The sequence below is a fragment of the Lucilia cuprina genome, chromosome 5 (assembly GCF_022045245.1).
Source record: "Lucilia cuprina isolate Lc7/37 chromosome 5, ASM2204524v1, whole genome shotgun sequence".
Classification (NCBI taxonomy): domain Eukaryota; kingdom Metazoa; phylum Arthropoda; class Insecta; order Diptera; family Calliphoridae; genus Lucilia; species Lucilia cuprina.
In genome coordinates, this window is record NC_060953.1 from 63,106,610 (window position 1) to 63,126,777 (window position 20,168).

General features: G+C 27.8%; 2 protein-coding genes across 3 annotated transcripts; one reads left to right on the forward strand and one right to left on the reverse strand.

Annotated features, from left to right (window-relative positions):
- Positions 1–1,880: 1,880 nt before the first annotated feature.
- LOC111681416 (tyrosine-protein phosphatase non-receptor type 61F) lies at positions 1,881–16,763 on the reverse strand. 2 transcript variants are annotated; one of them, XM_023443186.2, is made up of 8 exons: positions 15,749–16,763; positions 10,666–10,839; positions 10,341–10,603; positions 10,059–10,284; positions 9,841–9,987; positions 8,831–9,486; positions 8,644–8,769; positions 1,881–2,271 (listed from the first exon to the last, which is right to left on the reverse strand). In XM_023443186.2, the coding sequence occupies exons 1-8, from the start codon at positions 16,019–16,021 to the stop codon at positions 2,250–2,252; spliced, it is 1,887 nt and encodes a 628-aa protein (XP_023298954.2). In that variant the 5' UTR covers positions 16,022–16,763; the 3' UTR covers positions 1,881–2,249. The 2 variants fall into 2 exon arrangements, with proteins under 2 accessions (XP_023298954.2, XP_023298953.2); XM_023443185.2 differs by lacking the exon at positions 1,881–2,271 and having other exon boundaries at positions 8,206–8,769; positions 15,749–16,762.
- Positions 16,764–17,594: 831 nt separating this feature from the next.
- LOC111681418 (innexin inx5) lies at positions 17,595–19,185 on the forward strand. Its single transcript, XM_023443189.2, has 3 exons — positions 17,595–18,039; positions 18,096–18,257; positions 18,331–19,185. The coding sequence occupies exons 1-3, from the start codon at positions 17,715–17,717 to the stop codon at positions 18,987–18,989; spliced, it is 1,146 nt and encodes a 381-aa protein (XP_023298957.2). The 5' UTR covers positions 17,595–17,714; the 3' UTR covers positions 18,990–19,185.
- Positions 19,186–20,168: the final 983 nt, after the last annotated feature.

Below are 20,168 nucleotides of genomic sequence, written 5' to 3' on the forward strand. Positions count from 1 at the left end.
GTTCCGAGTGTAATCTAACAGCAAGTTAAGCCTAGTTTAACTGAGGAGTAAGAAACCCGCCCTAAAACTTATAAGGATCGGTATTGATAGGACCCTATCCTCCATATGGTCCTATCAATATCAATATTTCTGGGTATTCTAAACATCTGCACAAATGTAAATGAGTAATCATTCAGGAGTGAATAGAAAATTGATTTATTGAATTCAATCAACTAATGCAAATTCAAATTACCAAACACTGATTTTTTAAAATCAAGTTAGTTAATTATTAACATATTACATGCTTCCTAATGCTATGTATACACGGTTGTTAGATCTTACAACGTTGGCAGTAAAATGTGCAGAAAATGTCTAATAACAGTGTCAACTTACAAATTTTGTCTTACAATCACCCCTATTCTGCATTTCGATTACGTTTACGCAATGATAAAAAAAGGTATTCCAACAAAAAACTGAATCGTAAGAAAAAGTAGAAGAAGCAATTCCATTTCGTTTCAATGCTTTACGATTGTGTGTATTCTGAATTTCGATAGTAATTACGTTTATGTAAGTTGTTGTTTTTGTGACAGAGAGTCGAATCGAAATGCAGAATACCAAAGTTGCCAAACAGAGAAAATTTCGATTCAAATTTCAGAATAGGGGCCAATATAGTCAGTAATGTTTATACCCTACACCACTTTAGTGGGGAGGGTATATTGGGTTTGTGCTGATGTTTGTAACATACAAAAATATTCGTCCTATACCCACCTTAAAGTATACCAATCGGCTTAGAATCATTTTCTGAGTCGATTAAGCTATGTCCGTCCGTCTGGCTGGCTGTCCATGTAAACCTTGTGCGCAAGGTACAGGCCGCAATTTTCAAGATAATTGGATGAAATTTGGCACACACGCGCCAAAGAAGAAGCCTATTGAAAATGGTTAAAATCGATCCATTATTTCGACTAGCCCCCATACAACCGTACCCCCCAAATATGGCCTTTTGGCTTATAATTAATTTAAATGATCCATTATGTTAACAAAAGTCGACAAAGCTTAGTTTTATAGAACTTTAAATGACACTACCGATTTTTGTAATGATCGGTCTTCATTTGACCCTATCCCCCATACAAACTCCCCTTCGAAAATGACTTAAAGGTCAAAATTCACTTACAAACACTAATAACACTTTTAAATTCTACATAAATAATATTGAAGAAGACTTAACTCCCCCTACCAACATTTTTAAGGATAGGGCCATATTTTGCCCTACTCCCCTTTAAGCCCTCTTAAAAAAATCTCTTTTTTTGCAAAAAAAAAGTAAAAATATTCCGAAATAAAGTTAAAAAAATAAACCAAATGCTTTATTTTTTTAAATAATCCCCATTTTTAACATATATACTGACTGGTGTAGGGTATCATATGGTTGGCTATGCCCGACTATACATTCATACTTGTTTTTTTCTAATAACGTTGCAAAAGAAAATTTGTAAGTTCGCACGATTGTTAGTCATTTTCTGAACATTTTACTGACAACATTGTAAGATCTGACAAGCGTGTATCATGGCTTTGTATTGATGTTAGTTTTATTAGTGATAATTGAAAAAATACTTGATTATTAGTTAGATTAGAAAAGTATAGCAAATATTAGTGAATTAATACGCATTCATAATTAAGAAATGTGATTTATTAATAAGGCCCTTTATAAAAACTAGGTATTAACAAAATTTATGATTATATATATTGGACCTAAGACTAAAAATCTATTTAATTCGTGAAAAAAATAAATAAATAATAAAATGCCAATTATGCAATTATGAAATTTTATTCAAATATCTTGATATTTTTTTTGTACAAAGTCAAATGAATTTATTAATTAATACAGATACAAAACATTAAATCAAATTGTATATAAAACGGAGAAAAAATGTTAATATTAAAAAAAAAAATGATTTATTTATAACTACATATGTAAATAAAGGTTAAATTAAAAAAAAAGTGCTAAAGACTTGTAATTTGTATTCGATTAATATATATATTAATTAGCTTGAGATTTACAATTGTCAGTAAGAACTTATGTAGTAAAAAAAATGGTAGCAGAAGTAGTAGTGGTAGTAATAATGGTGGTTGATAGTAGTAGTAGTAGTAGTTATTTTGAATGGGTTTGAAGTTAAACAAATCTATATTGGCTTATTTGGAATTTGACTTTTAAGTATGGAGATATTAGGCGATTTTTTGAATTGTTTATGAGGAGAGTTCGTAAGTGCTCACAGTTATTTTGATTTCTTGGTAGGTCTGCAAGAAAACATAAAAATAATAAATTAAAAAAAACATATTTTTTCAGAGGATTAAAGAAATTTATAAAATTATAAAAATATTTATAATAAGACTAAAGTTGTTATAAAGTTTATAACAAGAAAAAAAAACCTAAAATACTGTTACCGTAACTTTTTTATTATTAATTTTTTTTGTTAATAAAATTGAAAGTTTTACTTTGACCATAATTATGTTTGATTTGTTTTATTTATATTAAATATTTTTTTTTGTATATTTAGTACACATATCATTTTTTTATTATATTTAAATTCTACCAAAAAAAAATCATTTCTAAAATTTTTAATTTTTTTCATATGCTCTATGTATAAGTATGAACTCACATAATAGGAATAATGGGCTTATTTTTTTATTGCATTTTTTCAATATTTTTGTTTTTCTTTTTAATTTGATTGGATTTTCTTTTTATTTATTATTTTTGTTTTCTTTTTCTTGTTTTGTTTTTTTAAGGATACAAATATAAAAATAAATTATCTGCATTTTTTTATATATATATATTTTTTTAAATATTATTTTTTGTATATATTTGTAATTATTATCAAAAATGGGGGAATATAGTATGTATAGGTATTATATTGGTTATATGTATGTAGTAGTAGTCGTAGTAGGTATGAAAGTGTAAAGTTTGTCTGCTGATGTTTAAGTAATGTTTTATGAAATTAACTTTTTAAATGAAATATATTTGGAATAAACTCGTCTTAGGACAAGTTTTTCAGATAAAGATAATCTACATACTTTGTTCAAACCTAGTTTAATATATGTTTTGTGTTTTTCAGTAAACAGTAACGTTACTTATTATCTTCAATCTTCAGATGAAGGTTAAGGGATTAAATTAAAATTAATCCTCGAAAGTTGTTTTTGATTATTCAATCAGTTAATTTTGTTTGATAGTTTAAGCGCCCATTGCAGGTGGTTTAAACGTAAGCAAGAAATGCAAAAGTGTAAACAGCTGATGTCAAAAAAATTAATAAATAATTATTAAAATAAACATTAAAACGTTTTTTTGTTTTAAATTTAAGTTTTCATTAATTTTTATACATTTCATAGTAGTCTTCTTCTTTTTTATAAAACATGCATTTTGAAGTTTAATCTTGTACTCAAACACATCAAAGTAGGGTTCTATAAATCGACTTTCGAATAATCGAACAATCGACTTTTTCTCGAAAAGTCGAAGTCGACTATTTTGTTCCAAAAAAGTCGAAAACTCGACTATAGTCTGTGAAAAGAGTCGATAACTCGACTATCGTCTGTGAAAAGAGTCGAAAAGTCGACTTTGTTAATAAAAGTCGAAAAGTCTGAAAGTCGAAAAAGGTCGATAAGTCGAAAAAAATCGTAGAAAGTCGAAAAAAGTCGTAGAAAGTCGAAAAAAGTCGTAGAAAGTCGAAAAAGTCGTAAAAAATCGAAAACTCGAATATTGTAGAAACAAGTTAAAAATAGACGAAAATTAAAAAAAAAGTGGAAAAAAGTCGAAAATAGTCAAAAAGTCGAAAAAAAAAATTGAAAAGTTGGAAAAAGTCGAAAAGTCGACTATTTATAAAATAAAGTCGAAAAGTCTAAAAGTCGACTTTTAATTAAATGAAAAATGTCGAAAATTAGACTTTTAACTAAATGAAAAAAGTCGACCTTTCGTTTCAACTATAGAATCCTACATCAAAGGGGATTAACATCAGAATTAATTTATTTTTAGATTAAGTATTCTGATGATTAATTGACATTTGATTGGCAATTCACAAACGCGCTCTTTGTTTAACTGAGTGTTAATTGTCAATTAAACTTAAGTTATAAGTTAGAAACTATAATTAACAAAAACAATAAAACAATGATTTCGAAAGAATTTCTGATTTGTTTTGTTTTATTTTTTATTGTTTTAAATTTTTCCAAAATTCATTTCATTTTACAAAAGTTTTATTTGAAAAAAAAAAAACAGCTGTTCAATGTTTATGTTTTTGACTGAAAAGTTGGCAATACTAACAAAGTTAACTGATCTTAAATCCATAACTGAAAAACGCGATCATCGGTTAAAATTCGCCTAAATTTGTTACGAGTTTAATTTAACAGCAAGTTAAACCTAGTTTTACTGAGTAGTAAGAAACCTGCCCTTTGTAGTAGATTTGTAGGATTTACAGATTTGCAAGACCGACAAAATTTAAAAAGTTGAACCCTTGGAGCTTTAGCATACTGCTTTAAATTCGAATATGATATTAAAATCTAGATATCATAAAGTAAAGTTTGAAAAAGCTTTGTTTTCACTATCTTTTAGACGTTATAACAGAGCGAGTTCATCTTTTTCTATTAGTTTCAAAATAATGGTTTAATCTTTGTTCTATCTGGTTTATTATTTGAGATATTTAAACCCGTAAATGCGCACCAGGTTTACCTAGTATTCTATAAATTGAATTTTGATTCGAAAATTTTCCATAAATCGTAAATTTATTAAAATATGTATTCGAATAGTTTATTCGAAAAGTTTCTTTTTAATAAAAGTTTCATATTGAAAGTTTCAAAATTTCATATTTTTTTTAAATAATATTACGATGAAAATTATTAAAAACATAAAAAACAACATGAAAAAGATGCGATAGCTGATTCAAAAATTAACAATTTTTGTAAAAAACAATCATGTTTTAGTAATAAATTAAAAAAAAACGCTGGTCTATTTTGGAATATTATTAAGCTTTTTCCCCTATAAAATACAATTACAAATATTTTTTTTATTCAAATTTTCATCTTAAGTTTTAAGATTATTTTGTTGTTTTTTGTTTGTATCTTTATTAATATGTTAAAAAATTTGTATTCAATTATTATATCAGTCTATTGCAGATCAATATAAGAGAAAGAAAGTAAAAACATAACCCCATATAATCTTTAAAGAATGAGCTAAATTAGAAAAAGAACAAATTGGTAATTCCATTTTGTTTGTAACTGGTTATTTGTGAAAATATTATTTGTAAAGAAAAAGAAACAATCATCATATTATTTGTTTACAATTATATAAGAAATAAGAAATAAACTAAAATATTTAAATATGTATTAAAAAAAAAACAAGTGTTTTGCCAGTGTTTATGGAAAAATATAATAGAGTTTGGTTGGAGAGTGTAGGGTGTATTAATATGTATAATTGTTCGTATTACTTGACATTAAGATTTTGTGTTACAACTATCATTTTTTTGTTTTTTTTGGGCAATACAAGGGAAGTGTACTTGTGTTTTGTTTTTTTTATGTTGGAATTTGGAAATACTTTTAAATTTATATAAATGTACAACCACGACTAACAGAACGCTTTCGTAGTACTAATACTTTGCTCTAATTGAAAGAAATTCTATAAATTGAATATTTATTCAAAACTTTTTTATAAAATGAACTTTTTTTCAAATATTTTTTATAATTCGAAAATTTTCTATATATTAAACATTGATTAATTAATTGAAAATTTACTTAAAATAAAAAAAAAAATTATTGAATATTTTCTCCAAACCCAAATTTTATTCGAATATTTTCTATATGACGAAAATGTATTCGAATATTTTTCATATAACGAAATTGTATTCGAGTATTTTCTATAAATAGAAAATTTATTCGAATATTTTCCATAAAACAAAAATTTATTTGAATATTTTCTTTATATCCGAAATTTTGTATAATTCGAGACTTCATTTAAAAATTTCTCTATAATAATAAATTGCGAATTTGTTCAAAAATCTTCTCTATAACGAATTTTTTTTCGAATTATTTCTATATAACAAAAATATATTCGAAAACTTCTTATATATCGAAAATTTATTCGAATATTTTCCATTAGCGAAAATGTTTTCCAATATTTTTAATAAATCAAAAAATTTATTGAATATTTTTTATAAATCGAAAATAATTTTAAAAATTTCGTCAAATATTTTCCTTATAACGAAAATATATTCGAATATCTCCTATATATCGAAAATTTATTCGAATATTTCCTATAAATCAAAAATTTATTCGTATATTTACTTTATAAATTTTATTCGAATATTTTTCATAAATTGAAAATTTTGTCGAATTTTTTGTATAAATCGAAAATATATTCGAATATTTGTCATATATCGAAAATTTATTCAAATATTTTCTTTGTATCAAAAACTTATTCGAATTTCGAATTTTATTCGAATATTTTTCATAAATCGAAAATTTTGTCGAATTTTTTTGTATAAATCGAAAATATATTCGAACATTTGTCATATATAGAAAATTTATTCATATATTTTCTTTGTATCAAAAATTTATTCGAATTTCGAATTTTATCCGAATATTTTCCATAAATCGAAAATTTTGTCAAATTTTTAGTATAAATCGAAAATATATTCGAATATTTGTCATATATCGAAAATTTATTCAAATATTTTCTTTGTTTCAAAAATTTATTTGAATTTTCTATATAACGAATTTTTTTTCGAAAATTTTCCATATTCGAATAATTTGGAAGATTCTTTATATACCCAGGAACAATTTTAGAACTTGTTCTAAAAACTACTAGTTCTAGAACGACTGAAAACAGAACCACTTCAGATTCTTAAACAACAGCCATTACTTCTGGATCCCGTTCTTTAGAATATTGTTGTGGTTCTTAAATACTTCTAAATAGTTTTTAAGGAACTAGTTTTTTGAAACTAATTATACATTGCTACTACACTAGTTCAAAGGAACGCATACTAGTTCTGAAACAATTTCTTGGAATCAAATGAAAAAAATTCAAAAAATTTAAAATTTAAAAACTTATTTTTATCGAAATAGAAAACGCGTTCAAATGTATATTTTTGCATTCCATTGAATTACAAGATATTAAAGAGCTAAAAAAATAATATTTGTTTATACGTTGTCTACAGCTTCCCTAGAAATAGTTCCGAGGTTGACAAATTTAAACAAAAATCATTGATTAAAGAACTAGTTCCGAAAGCGTTCCAAAGAACGAGTGTCGACTCCATAACGCTTCCTCAGAACCAGTTCCGAAGGTGACAATTTCGAACAAAAATCATTGGTCTCAACGCCAAACTAGAACGAGTTCAGGTTAAAATCATGTGTTCTAGAACTTGTTGTAGAAATAATAAAATTTTTTTCTGGGTATCGAAAATTTATTGAAGTATTAACTTTATAACGAAAATGAATTTCAAAATTTTCTACAAATGGAAAATTTGTGTAAAGATTTTTTATCAGAAATTTATAAAAAAAATATGTATTGCATTCGACACTTCTGTTTTTGATAAAAATGTCAGCATTTTGTACATAATTACTGGGAGTTTTTGCAAAAAAATATCTTTCTCGAAAAGTTGTTAAAAACTTTCAAAAAAATCACAATAGAAAATTTTGTTTTAATAAAAAGTTTTTATTTTGAAAAAATTTTAACACACAGGTTATTTATTGGTCAGTGGAGTTTTCATTTGATAACTGAGGCTATATTAAAGTTTAATTTAAAACCCTTATTCCTTATAACAGATAAGTCTTAACATGTTAATGAAAATTTTGTCTAAAGATTCAATACTTTCTGTTCAGTTTGTCGTGTTAACTAAAATCTGTTTTTTCTTTTTTAAATCAAAAAATATAAAGAAAATGATTAAATCATTTTATATATTTTTTTTAAGCTCCTGTGTTTGGTGTGTAGTTGTTTATGCCCATAATTTCTTAAATGTTTTAATAATAAGTGTTGTTGTTGTTGTTTTTGTTGGTATTGTGTGCGTTGTTACTAAAAATTAATATGATATTAGATTTCTATTTGTAAAAACTAGGTTTTCACAAATAAAATTAAAAATTATTTTATTTTTATTATTTTTTTTTGTTAAATATACTCTTTTCTTGTTATTTCTTTTTTTCTTTAAATTATTATTATACTTCTTCTGGTTTTTTCTTTTTGTGTTTAATATACTTATATAAATGTTATTCACTTCATTATTATTAGAAAAAAAATTCATTTAGTCGATGTTATCATTTAGAAATATATAAATTATAAAAAAAATTTAATAAATTGTGGCAAAAACATTATCGTTTGATTGTTCATTACCATATATGTATTCTCACTCTTCTATATGTTCTCAATTTTTTTCATGTGTTTGTTGTTTAATATGTGTTTTAGTATAACTTTAAGTTTGTTCTTTTTTTTCTCTAAACGAACACATAAAACTAAAAGAATGTGATCTGCAAAATGGAAATTTTTCAAAAGTAGAGAGAAAATAGTGTTGGTGTGTATGTGGCTGGCTTAAAATTGAAATTGGATAAAAAATATATGTATATATTTAAGCCCATTTTGAATAGGCATAAACACAGATAACACCCACAATAACACCTGCTGTTATATAAGTAATTAATGACCTTCGTTTTTTCGCCGCTTGTTTGTTTTCCTCGTTTTCACGTTGTTTTCGTTTGATTTCATTAACTTTTTGTTCAATATTCGCCTGGTGTTCGGCACGTTTTCTACGTCGTAACTGGGTGTCAGGACTGAAAGAGAAACATGTGTTTTAACATATTAACTTATAAATTGTAAAGAGTTAAAGCCTACCTTGTAGGGCCACTGGTATTTGCAGTCTCAATGCCATTTAATTCCATGGAATCATATTCTCCACTTTGTTCGTTCGTTGTTGCATTACTATGTTGCTGTTGCTGATGCGATTGATGATTAAATTGATCTTTATTTCTTGATTTGCTATAATTGGCATTATCCTTATCTTCATCATGATCATTGTTAACATCAGCATCGTCATCATCATCATCATCGTTATCGTCAATATCGTCTTCTTCACTATCATCATTCTCAAAGTATTCATTTTCATCACTATCCGATTCGTGTACACGATTCAATGAATTATTCTGTTGTGTTGGCAGTGGTGGAAGTGGTCGATTTGTCATGCTTGTATTATTTTCAGAACTTCTTTCATTATTAATAAAATTATTAAGAGCATCTTTGTTGGTGTTGTCATTGTCGGGGGCGTATAGGTCATCGTTAAAACTAACACTGGCCGGTATTTTGGGCAGTGGTTTACCTTGTGAACCAGCCAAATTCAGCCTTAAAATGCCATCAGCTCCACTGCCAGCCAAAGGTAAGAGGGAATGAGTGCGCGGTGGTAAGGGCGGTGGTGTTTCATCTATAATATATTGCTCATGATGTTGACTATCATCACTGGTAACAATAGGCGCTTCATTGTAATCAATGAATTTCTATTGAATTGAATAGAGAAACAGAGAGAAAGAGAATCACAATTATTACCATAAAATTACACTGAAGTTTAAATTTCAACTAATTTTATTGTGTTTTATTTTGAAGACAAAAAATTAGGAATTTGAATTTATTGGAAAAAAACACAAACCAAAGTTTGTAAATATCTTGAATGGCCTTCACACTTAATATTAATTTAAACAAATATCAAATAATTATTTAAAAGTCTAAGCAACTTCTTTAAAAGTAAATGTTGAATAGAACGCCAATAATATTAAAAGCATTTAAAAGAAATTACAAATTTATAATGTTTAATACATTACAAGTTGGTGAAAGAAAAAAAACTCAATACCTACCGGATCTTTAAGTAATTTAATGCCTTCAATAATAGCTTGATATGAAAAATACAATTGATCGGCGGTTTGTATAAGACCCATACGATATCTGCGCAATTCATATAAAACATCTTGTACAGATACATTTTGAACACCTTCCTTGTCAACCTAAAAAAAAAAAACCAAAAAGGATAAATCAAATCAACCCCTACATAAAATCAACAAACATTTAAACTTACCAAAACCAAACAGCAATCTACTAAACAGAATGTACCCGAACGACCTATACCAGCACTACAGTGCACAACGGCAGGACCAACATCTGGCTCTAAAGCACCCGAATCGCGTACTTGTTTAAGGAATTGCAAAAAAGCCACTGGTGAACTGGGAATGCCAAAGTCAGGCCAGGTGGTATAATGGAATTGTATAATTTCGCGACTTTGATTCGATTCTATATCGGTTAATCTATAATTATGAATTTCAATAAAACAGTTTTAAAACTTAAAATAATAGAAACCTACTTAAACCATCTCACACAAAAGTTTTTGTACTCTTCACAACGTAAAAATTCGATAATCAATTTAACTTCATTCAATTTGAGAGCATTTTCTAGACCTTTACGTTCAGGCCAATACAAATGACATTTAACTTGTTTCTTTTCCATCAGTTTATTTAACATCAGTATTGCTTTTGTTTTTTGTTCCCAAACCATTAACCAGAAATGTCCAACCGTATCACCTAGTGGTCCTTGTGTTAGAATATATTTACGTTCAGCTCGTTCAAGCTAGTAAAAGTTTAAATGAACTTTATAATATTTGTTTATTTATGTCTGGGTTTTCTTTTTACCTTTACTAAGTTAGCGTTAATGTAATCAACACCGCCTCTGTGTATAATAATTCTTGAATGATCATATGGGTTAACATCTCGATATCTGTTCAGGCAACGATTTTGTGGTTTTTCTGATTCAATTGTTCCGAAATGTTTTTCATTTGCTTCACGTTCACATTTTTCGCGAATTTCCTGCAATATAAAAACATAATATTTATAAGTGGACTAGAACCGAACTAGAACTGAACAAGAACTGAACTAAAACTGAACTAGAACTAAACTAGAACTGAACAAGAACTGAACTAGAACTGAACTAGAACTAAACAAGAACTGAACTTGAACTGAACAAGAACTGAACTAGAACTGAACTAGAACTGAACTAGAACTGAACTAGAACTGAACTAGAACTGAACTAGAACTGAACTAGAACTGAACTAGAACTGAACTAGAACTGAACTAGAACTGAACTAGAACTGAACTAGAACTGAACTAGAACTGAACTAGACCTGAACTAGAACTGAACTAGAACTGAACTAGAACCGAACTAAAACTGAACTAGAATTGAACTAAAACTCAACTAGAACTGAACAAGAACTAAACTAGAACAGAACTAAAATAATTTCAATTCTTGATCGATGATTTAATTTATAGTTCAAAAGTTACTAATGGATTCTGTCTAACATTTCTATAAATCATGAAAAGTAATTAAATACAAAAATTAATTATTTCAAAATTTTGCCACTTTGGAAATAAACAAAAGATTTTTCTCTTTAAAATCTAAATCTTAAGAAATACTTATAAACATAATTTGTATACTCAGACAAATTCCGAAAGAAATATGTATTTAAAACAATAATACAACCAGCTATTCTAAGGAAAAAAGACACATTAAGAACTTTTTTGAATCAGTCTGGGGATTAACTTGTACTTCAAACCAAAGAAGATATTCCAAAGAAAATAAATTTGTAAAAAACCTTAATTTATTTAAAACATGATCAATGTTTCAAAAATTCTACTACCGCTACAGTTACGTGTAGTTTTAAATGCATAAATATTAATTTATAATGCAACATTATAATATGATGGTTTTAGTTTTGTCTTGCTTCATGCTTCATAGTTAATAAGGTGACTTTTTTTTCGTAATTTCTTATTTTGTGCTTTTTTCTACGTTACGAAAACATTGTTCATTTGTTGCAAATATATATAGTGAAATAAGGAAATAGAACTTAAATGAAAGGGGGTTTGTTAGAAAAAATTTATTCAAAATTTTATATTGAGTAGATAATAGAGCAGTTTAAAATCTGTAGTTAATATTTAGATGATTTTTTATGCTAATTTATAACATTAACATGTTGTAAAGGAAATATGTATTTAGTAGTAGGGAGAAGAATTTTTTTAAAACTACATATTTATACAGTGATGAGCAAAATAATAGAACTGTTTGTATATAGAAAATATATTTTTTGTTTTAATGTGTTTGAAGTTAAATTATATTGCCAGCTTTTTCAATTTTATAAAGTTGCAAGTAAATTGTTAAAATGTATCTTTCCTGTAGGGGATTTATACTTATTTACTTACTATACATATAAGTATGTATATATACGCTGTAAAAAAATCAAAGTAATAAATGTTTGAATACAATTACTTTTTTCTAACACTGACTATAACAATAAAGTATGTTAAGTTGTAATTATTTCTATTAAACATGCAATGAAATTAACTAAAAAAAATAGTTTATATCAATAACTTGCACGTAATTGTTGTTTTAACTAAATTAATTAAAAAAGTGTACCGTTTAAAAGAAGTACATAATTAACAGGACCATTAGCGGTTTGATTTAAAATCAGAACCTTTTTTTTAATATAAACTAAAAGAAAAAAGTTATAATTATATATAAATTTTATCAATAATTAATGTTTAAAACAGAAGCATGCAGAAGACATGTTATAGCGAACAAATTTTTATTTTATTTTACTACAACGAAAACACTTTTTCTTTATACTACAATAAATTATATCGTTTTTCTAAGAAATTTAAATTATTTAAAGTTTGAACCTAAATAAATTGTTTTGCATAACAATAAAAACGTTGTCCCTTTTACATTAAAGAATGGAGTATAAATTTCGGCTTAAATTCGTGAGAAACTCTTAATAAGATTTCCCTATATTGTGTATTATATAGTCTAGACTATAGCATGTACTGTAGTCTCACCTAAGTCCCATTCTATGGTATTTTTTTGAGGCTATTCTTGACTATATTCTATTCTTTAGTTTATTCTATAGACTGTTCTAATGTATCGACTATCGACTTATTTTATATTTTCCACTATACTTTATAGTCTCGACTATGGTATTTTCTATATTCTCAACAATAGTCCCGAATATAGCCCTACTATTGTCTACAATAGTCTATTTTATAATCATGACTCTAGCCTATTCAATAGTCTCGACATTAGTAGTGTTATATATAACAAACAATATAATAGTTTGTTCTGGAGTAAATCTTTTTTATATTTTCTTTATTAGTCTTTCCTTTTTTCAGTGTCTTTAGTTGTAATAAACTCTGGAGATGAATTTACCTTTTACATAAAAATAGTTTAGTTTAAAAGGGTTGTATACCCAAGATATACATCCACTCTGAGACCCAAAGGGTCTATTGTGCTTCCCTTTAATGAAGAATAAAGAACAAGAATGTTAGAAAGTAGACAGAATAGTAAGATAGATAGTAAAAGTGAGAAAAGTAAGAATTTCCCCACATACAGGATTACAAAATGAAAGCGCAAATTAAGGGGAATAACCAAGGTATATCTCTGATGAAGCCTAATATTTCGGCTAAGTAAAAACCTGCTACATCTCCCCTACTAAGTTCCTTATACTCTTCCTGTCCATTCCTAATAGTTTACTGGTTGCTTTTGGGCTTAATTTCTGACATATTGCCCTAGAAACCCTGCAATCTAGCCTACTTTGCCAGTATCGGTTGGTAGAGTTTTTGATTTTTTTTTTTGGAAAATTTGTCTATAATAATAACAGATAGGGGGTTTTACAGAACTATTCCTACTATTAAGATCAAGCTCCAAATCCTACCTGGTTAATTCATCTGCGATCTCGTTCCCCCGAATATCTCAATGTCACTTTACCTAACACAGTCTCACTGTGTATAACCTGACTAATGATTCCAGGTCCATTCTACAGCTTATTACGAAGCAAAAATGTAACATGTGACATTGTAAGGCTTTAAGTGCTGCCTGGCTATCAACATAAATCGTTACCTCCGACCCCCTAGATCTTCGCCTGAAAGGCACTACATTCATCCGGAAGTCTATAGGACGCTCTTATGTAATTATCAACCAGATAAACTCCGGCCCCTGTAGCAGATTCCATCTTGGATCCATCAGTAAAGACTGCACACCCCTCAAATAGTACTCGTCCCTAATAGAAGTCACTCCAAAGTTCAAGGTCGTAACTAAATAGTCAGAAATACCCCCCGTACTTATCTCAAATCCAGTTAGACCTACTTCGTACAATATTCTCGAGTGGCCTACCCGCTTTAGTCTTACTAGAGCTGTTTCAAACAGTGTAAATAAGTTCCTAGCCGCTACACTCTCAACATATTTCTGAATGGGAAGGAGATTTGGAATAATGTCCAATGCCGCCTGCGGTGTACTACCCCTGGCACTAGTTATGTACACCTTTGAGCTTTATTGAGTATTATTCTATAGCTACTTTTCCTCATCGCCACCCACTACATGGTACAACCATAGGTAATAATGGGTCTTACTACCGACGTGTAAATTCATTTTACCATGTCTGGTCGCAAGTCCCAATTCTTAACAATAGAGTTTCTACACGTGTAATAGGCATTAAGACCAAGACAATTTGCGGTCGAGGAAATAGCTTTCTACTAAAATGTTTCACTTAAACTTTTCGAATTCTAATTAGACTTTCATAAAATCTATTTTTTGAAATATATTGCAAAAGTTAAATGTTAAGAACATTCTACGAATAAAATGTAGAATATTTGCAAAGGTTTGAAAACAATGTTTCTACATGGGCACTATAACAATTAATTAAACACTTGAATACTAACAATAAAAAATACAAGTTAAATACATAAAACTAATTGTAAAGTTTTTTTTGTTGGTATGAAAAATAAACGATACAAAATAACGTATTTACTAAAGCTGTCTAAATTGTCAGTGAGTTTAATTTTTTTGTTGCTTTAAAGTTTAGTGATGATGCCTTTATATGCGCACTCATCAGGTTTTCGTGGAAATTTAACTTCTTCTTAAAACGAAAGGAGCAAAAGCCAAACGAACAAACAAAAATCCAGCTACCAGACAAGCAACAAAAATAAAAACATCAAACGAAATTAAGTAAGATTAAGTTGGATATGTACGACCATGCGATACCCTATATAGAGTGATTAATTTTATATCACAATTTTGGAGGGCTTATTTTCTCAATTTTTTTTTTAAATTATTGTGAGAGCTATTTAGTTTGTTAAATTTTATAGTTATGCAAGGAAGTTTTGTTGATGTTGCCTAAGGTCAGTTAAGTGCAAACTGCACTAAAAAAACACCTCAAGTTTGTTGCATTTTATTTTAATAAAGTTATATTAAAATGATTTATTATTGTTTAAATGTATGAGGGAAAATGTATATGGAAGCTATGTGATAACATTAACCTATTACATCTTAAATCAATGTGTTTGATCTGTGCGCCAATTATTACACATGTAGGTATCAAAAATTATTGTTAAAAGATGGATAAGATGGATACTGATAAGAAGGGTACAGTATAATGTTATTAAAGGCCATTTGTAGAAGGATCTAACAAACATTTTCTTAAATGCATATTACCAACAGAGCTTTAGTGGTGTAGGGTTTAAATATCAGATAATATTGATAATAATTGTTTGGTTGAATGAATGGTTAAACACATATTCCTACATACATATAAATAAACAAAAATCTAGTTGAATAGACAGCAGAGGGAACATAGATTTTGTTAATTTGTATCTAAAAATTTTATAAAATTATTTTTTTTAAATAAATAAATAACTTAAAGATCTAAATTAAATGCTTTTAATTAATTTAGCTTACCTGATATAAACGTTGCCAACCATTACGATCTCCTGTTATTTTCTTATATTCCAATTCTATATTATTGGGCGTTGATGCCTCTAATGGTGGAGTATCATTGCTATTACCATCGCCGCCACCTGACATATTGGCTACTACTCTATTTGTAGAATTTTTACTAATATCAGCAAAACTATAATTTGTATCACTTACTCCAGCCGATGTTGACGACGAAGACGAAGATGATGATGATGTTGTAGAAGCTGACGATGATGAATTTGAAGTAGAAGTCATTGCCACTTCAGAATTAAAGTGTTTTTTTTTTGTATGTATTTGTGTCTATGAGTTTTAAAGCTGCTTTAATATTACACAAAAAATTAAGAAAAAGAAACAAAAACTTATATTTACTTATTTTTTTTTTTAATTTTTAGCTAAATGCCGATCTAACAATGTTGTGTGTGCAGTTATTTTAACACAAATATTATTATAGTTGTTGTAGTTCTTTATTAAGTTGATGTTGTTCTTGTTGCTTTTTTGCTGTGTTGTTGCTACTGCTGTTGGTTGTACTGTCGCAATTTACTCTAAATTTTTTTCTTTTACATTGAACACGTATTAAAACTAATTTTATAGATTTTTATTTCATCGAAATCTAAGGAATTAACTGAAAAACAGCACTATACCACGCACGAATTAAATTACAATTTCCATTATATACAATTTTTCAAAATTCACATGAAATTGATTCTTCTTCTGCTGCTTCTTTTCTCCTTTTTTATATTTTTTTTTTTTGCGTTACACACAAACACACACACTATTTTTCTAATTAATTTGTATCCACTTTACTTTTTGCTAAATATTAATGTTTTATTTTCTATTTATTGATAATATAAAGTTTGCTGATGTTTTTAGCATTATTTTTTTTAACGAAAATAATGCAAATATTTATTGCAAATAAAATAAAACCCAATTAAATTCGCACTTTTCTTCCTCTTTTTTGGCAAAACTTGACAGAATGACAGAATGTAGAATAATGGATGCCAGAGATCTGCGTCGAAGAAAATGAACGGCGTTGGCGGCTGGCACAAAATATTACGACAATTTAAAGACGAATTTAAGCCGGCTATTGTTTTTAAAACATAAAATTGTGTAAGAGATGGAATTATAATGATTTTAAGTTTCAGTTATTGTCGATAAAATACAGAACAGCAACTGGATTGGTATCTTATATATTAATACATTATGATCAGAAATATAAGAAAACACTGAATTTTGTGTTTAAAACTTGTCAATAATTTAATAACGGCGCTTAGACTTTTTACAGAATCGACGCAGGTGTCTGATGGATGCACGAAACAAGTGTTGTTGCGCTGCATTTTCGTTGACAGCATGGTTATAAAATTGTGTAGTATTTAGTGAAGTTAGATGATATGAATAAATTAGAGATGACACAAGTTTTAGTTACCTTGTTTTTTGGATTTATAGAACTTTAAGTGTTCTATAAATCCACTTTAATTTTTATTACAAACATTTTTAAGACAAACGTAACATAAATGTTAAAAAAATAGTCAAAAAGTAATCAAATTTACCATAAAATCCTTAACAAATAGACAGCGATGCTAATAAACGAATCACTCTGTTTGGAAAATGTAATAGATTACTTGCTGATAATTTAAATTAAAGCATAATTTAGGGCGCTTTTTTAAATGTACAAATATTTTTTTTTGCAATCAGTACCGTTATAGTTGGCATTTTTGTTGTCATTTTCCAATTAACAAAAACAAAAAATGAACCAACATTTTTAAAGGAAAAATCAACACGTTTTTTATTAAATTTTCTTAAAAACTTGAAAGTTTCCAGTAGAAAATAAACAAATTTTGTACGGAGCTTAAATAAACAATGTGCATTTTTTATTCATAAAAAAGAAAACAATATTCAGAAAATTATACAAACTCTTCTAGAATTAATATTTTCATCGCAAGAAAACACCATGTATGCCGCCGTCAAGCCATTATCCAAATATTTGCAATTTAAATCAGTGCATATTTACGATATAATCTTTACACTCCACTCCAAATGCACTGTGGTCATACTGCTGGCATGTTCGTTCCTTCTGTCGGCCAAACAATATTTTGGCGATCCCATTATGTGCATAAGTGATGAATCGAATGTTGAATATGTGAATTCCTATTGCTGGACACTGGGAACGTATATTCTTAACTATTACGATTTGCAAATGCAAATAGATACAGTGAAAAATATGACAAGTAGTTCAAAAAGTTCTATTAGAGATCGGGGTAATGCTATTTCAGAAGGTAAGTTTTTGTTTGATTGTAAATAAATAAAAATTTAATAAAATGATTAATTTTAGGTGTTGGACCAGAAGAAATCGGTAAAACGGAACGTGTTTATTTGCGTTATTATCAATGGATTATATTGGTCCTACTTTTACAAGCTTTAGTATTCTATTTTCCCTCGTTTTTGTGGAAAGTATGGGAGGGTCAACGTTTAAAACAATTGTGTTCGGAAGTTGGTAAGTTAAATGAAAATTTCTTTAAAATTTTAAAAACTTAATATAATAAAGTATTAAAAATCTATTTAATTAGGTAATCCCCTGGTACCAGAAGACACTTATATATCAAGAAGTAAATTATTGGTTAAATATTTCACCTCCGATTACAGAGATATACATTTTTGTTATAATGCACGTTATTTATTTTGTGAAACTTTAAATTTTCTCATTAGTGTTTTGAATATCTTGATGTTGGAAGTTTTTCTTAATGGCTTCTGGTCAAAGTATGTAAAAGCTATAGCCGCTATACCAAGTTATGATTGGACTACATGGAATGTTTTGACTTCACGTGTCTTTCCCAAAATTGCCAAGTGTCATATGACAAAGTATGGCTTTTCTGGTTCCACTACCTCATTGGATATACTCTGCATATTACCGTTGAACATTTTGAATGAGAAATTGTTTGCTTTCCTTTGGATATGGTTTTTAGCTATTTGTATATTGGCTGGTTTAAATTTGATATATCGTGGTATGTTGATTTTCAATGAACCCTTTCGTTTGCATTTATTATACACAAAATTGCGCATTATGCCCAAATCACATGTACGCAGTGTTATTGAGGATATGAGTTATGGTGATTGGTTTGTTCTATTCAAGGTTAGTTCGAATATAAATCCCGTATTATTTCGTGATCTAATGAAAGAACTTTATGAAAATCGTAATCATAAAAAATCTTTGGGTTTTAATGTTTGATTTCACAAAAAAACCTTTTGTATTCAATTGAAAACTGCCTTTGGATAAAGAATTGTTATTATTGATAATTGATCTTTTGAAATTTTTTTGTAAAGACTAACATTTAATGAAAACAAGTTCCTGTAATTGTTTAGTTTTATAAGTTGTAAAATGCCTTTAAATATAGACGCATTAAACGCTTCCATGAATACATTTATAATTTAATGTATACGAGTATCTCTTCAAATTTATTGCTCTCGTTTATTTTTAATAGCTTTTGAACTGAATTTTTTGATTTTTTGTTTATTTCTTATTTACGTTTTATAAGAATACTTTTTTTTAATATTTCATGAATTAATTGCATTTTCCTAATTTTTCGGTACTTATCTTTCGTAAAATAACCGTGAATATAAATACTATATTTGAATTCAACTTAAAAAAAACGTTTATTTTTAGATACTATTTAATGAAAATAAAATTTTTATATTTTTGTATATAAATTTACAAAACTAATAAAGAATTGTTTTTTATTCATACCGGATTAAGAACTGAAGTAGAACTGAACTAGAACTGAAGTAGAACTGAACTAGAACTGAACAAGAACTGAACAAGAACTGAACAAGAACTGAACTAGAACTAGAACTGAACTAGAATTTAACTAGAACTAAACTAGAACTGAACTAGAACTGTACAAGAACTGAACTAGAACTGAACTGAACTGGAACTGAGCTAGAATTGAACTAGAACTAAACGAGAACTGAACTAGAACTGAACAAGAATTGAACTAGAACTGAACTAGAAATGAACAAGAACTGAACTAGAACTGAACTAGAACTGAACTAGAACTGAACTAGAACTGAACTAGAACTGAACTAGAACTGAACAAGAACTGAAGAAGAACTGAACAAGAACTGAACTAGAACTGAACTAGAACTGAACTAGAACTGAACTAGCACTGAACTAGAACTAAATTAGAACTGAACTAGAACTGAACTAAAACTAAACTAGAACTCAACTAGAACTGTACAAGAACTGAACTAGACTAGAACTGAACTGAACTAGAACTATAATTGCACTAGAACTAAACTAGAGCTGAACTAGAGCTGAACTAGAACTGAACTAGAACTGAACTAGAACTAAACTAGAACTGAACTAGAACTGAACTAGAACTGAACTAGAACTGAACTAGAACTGAACTAG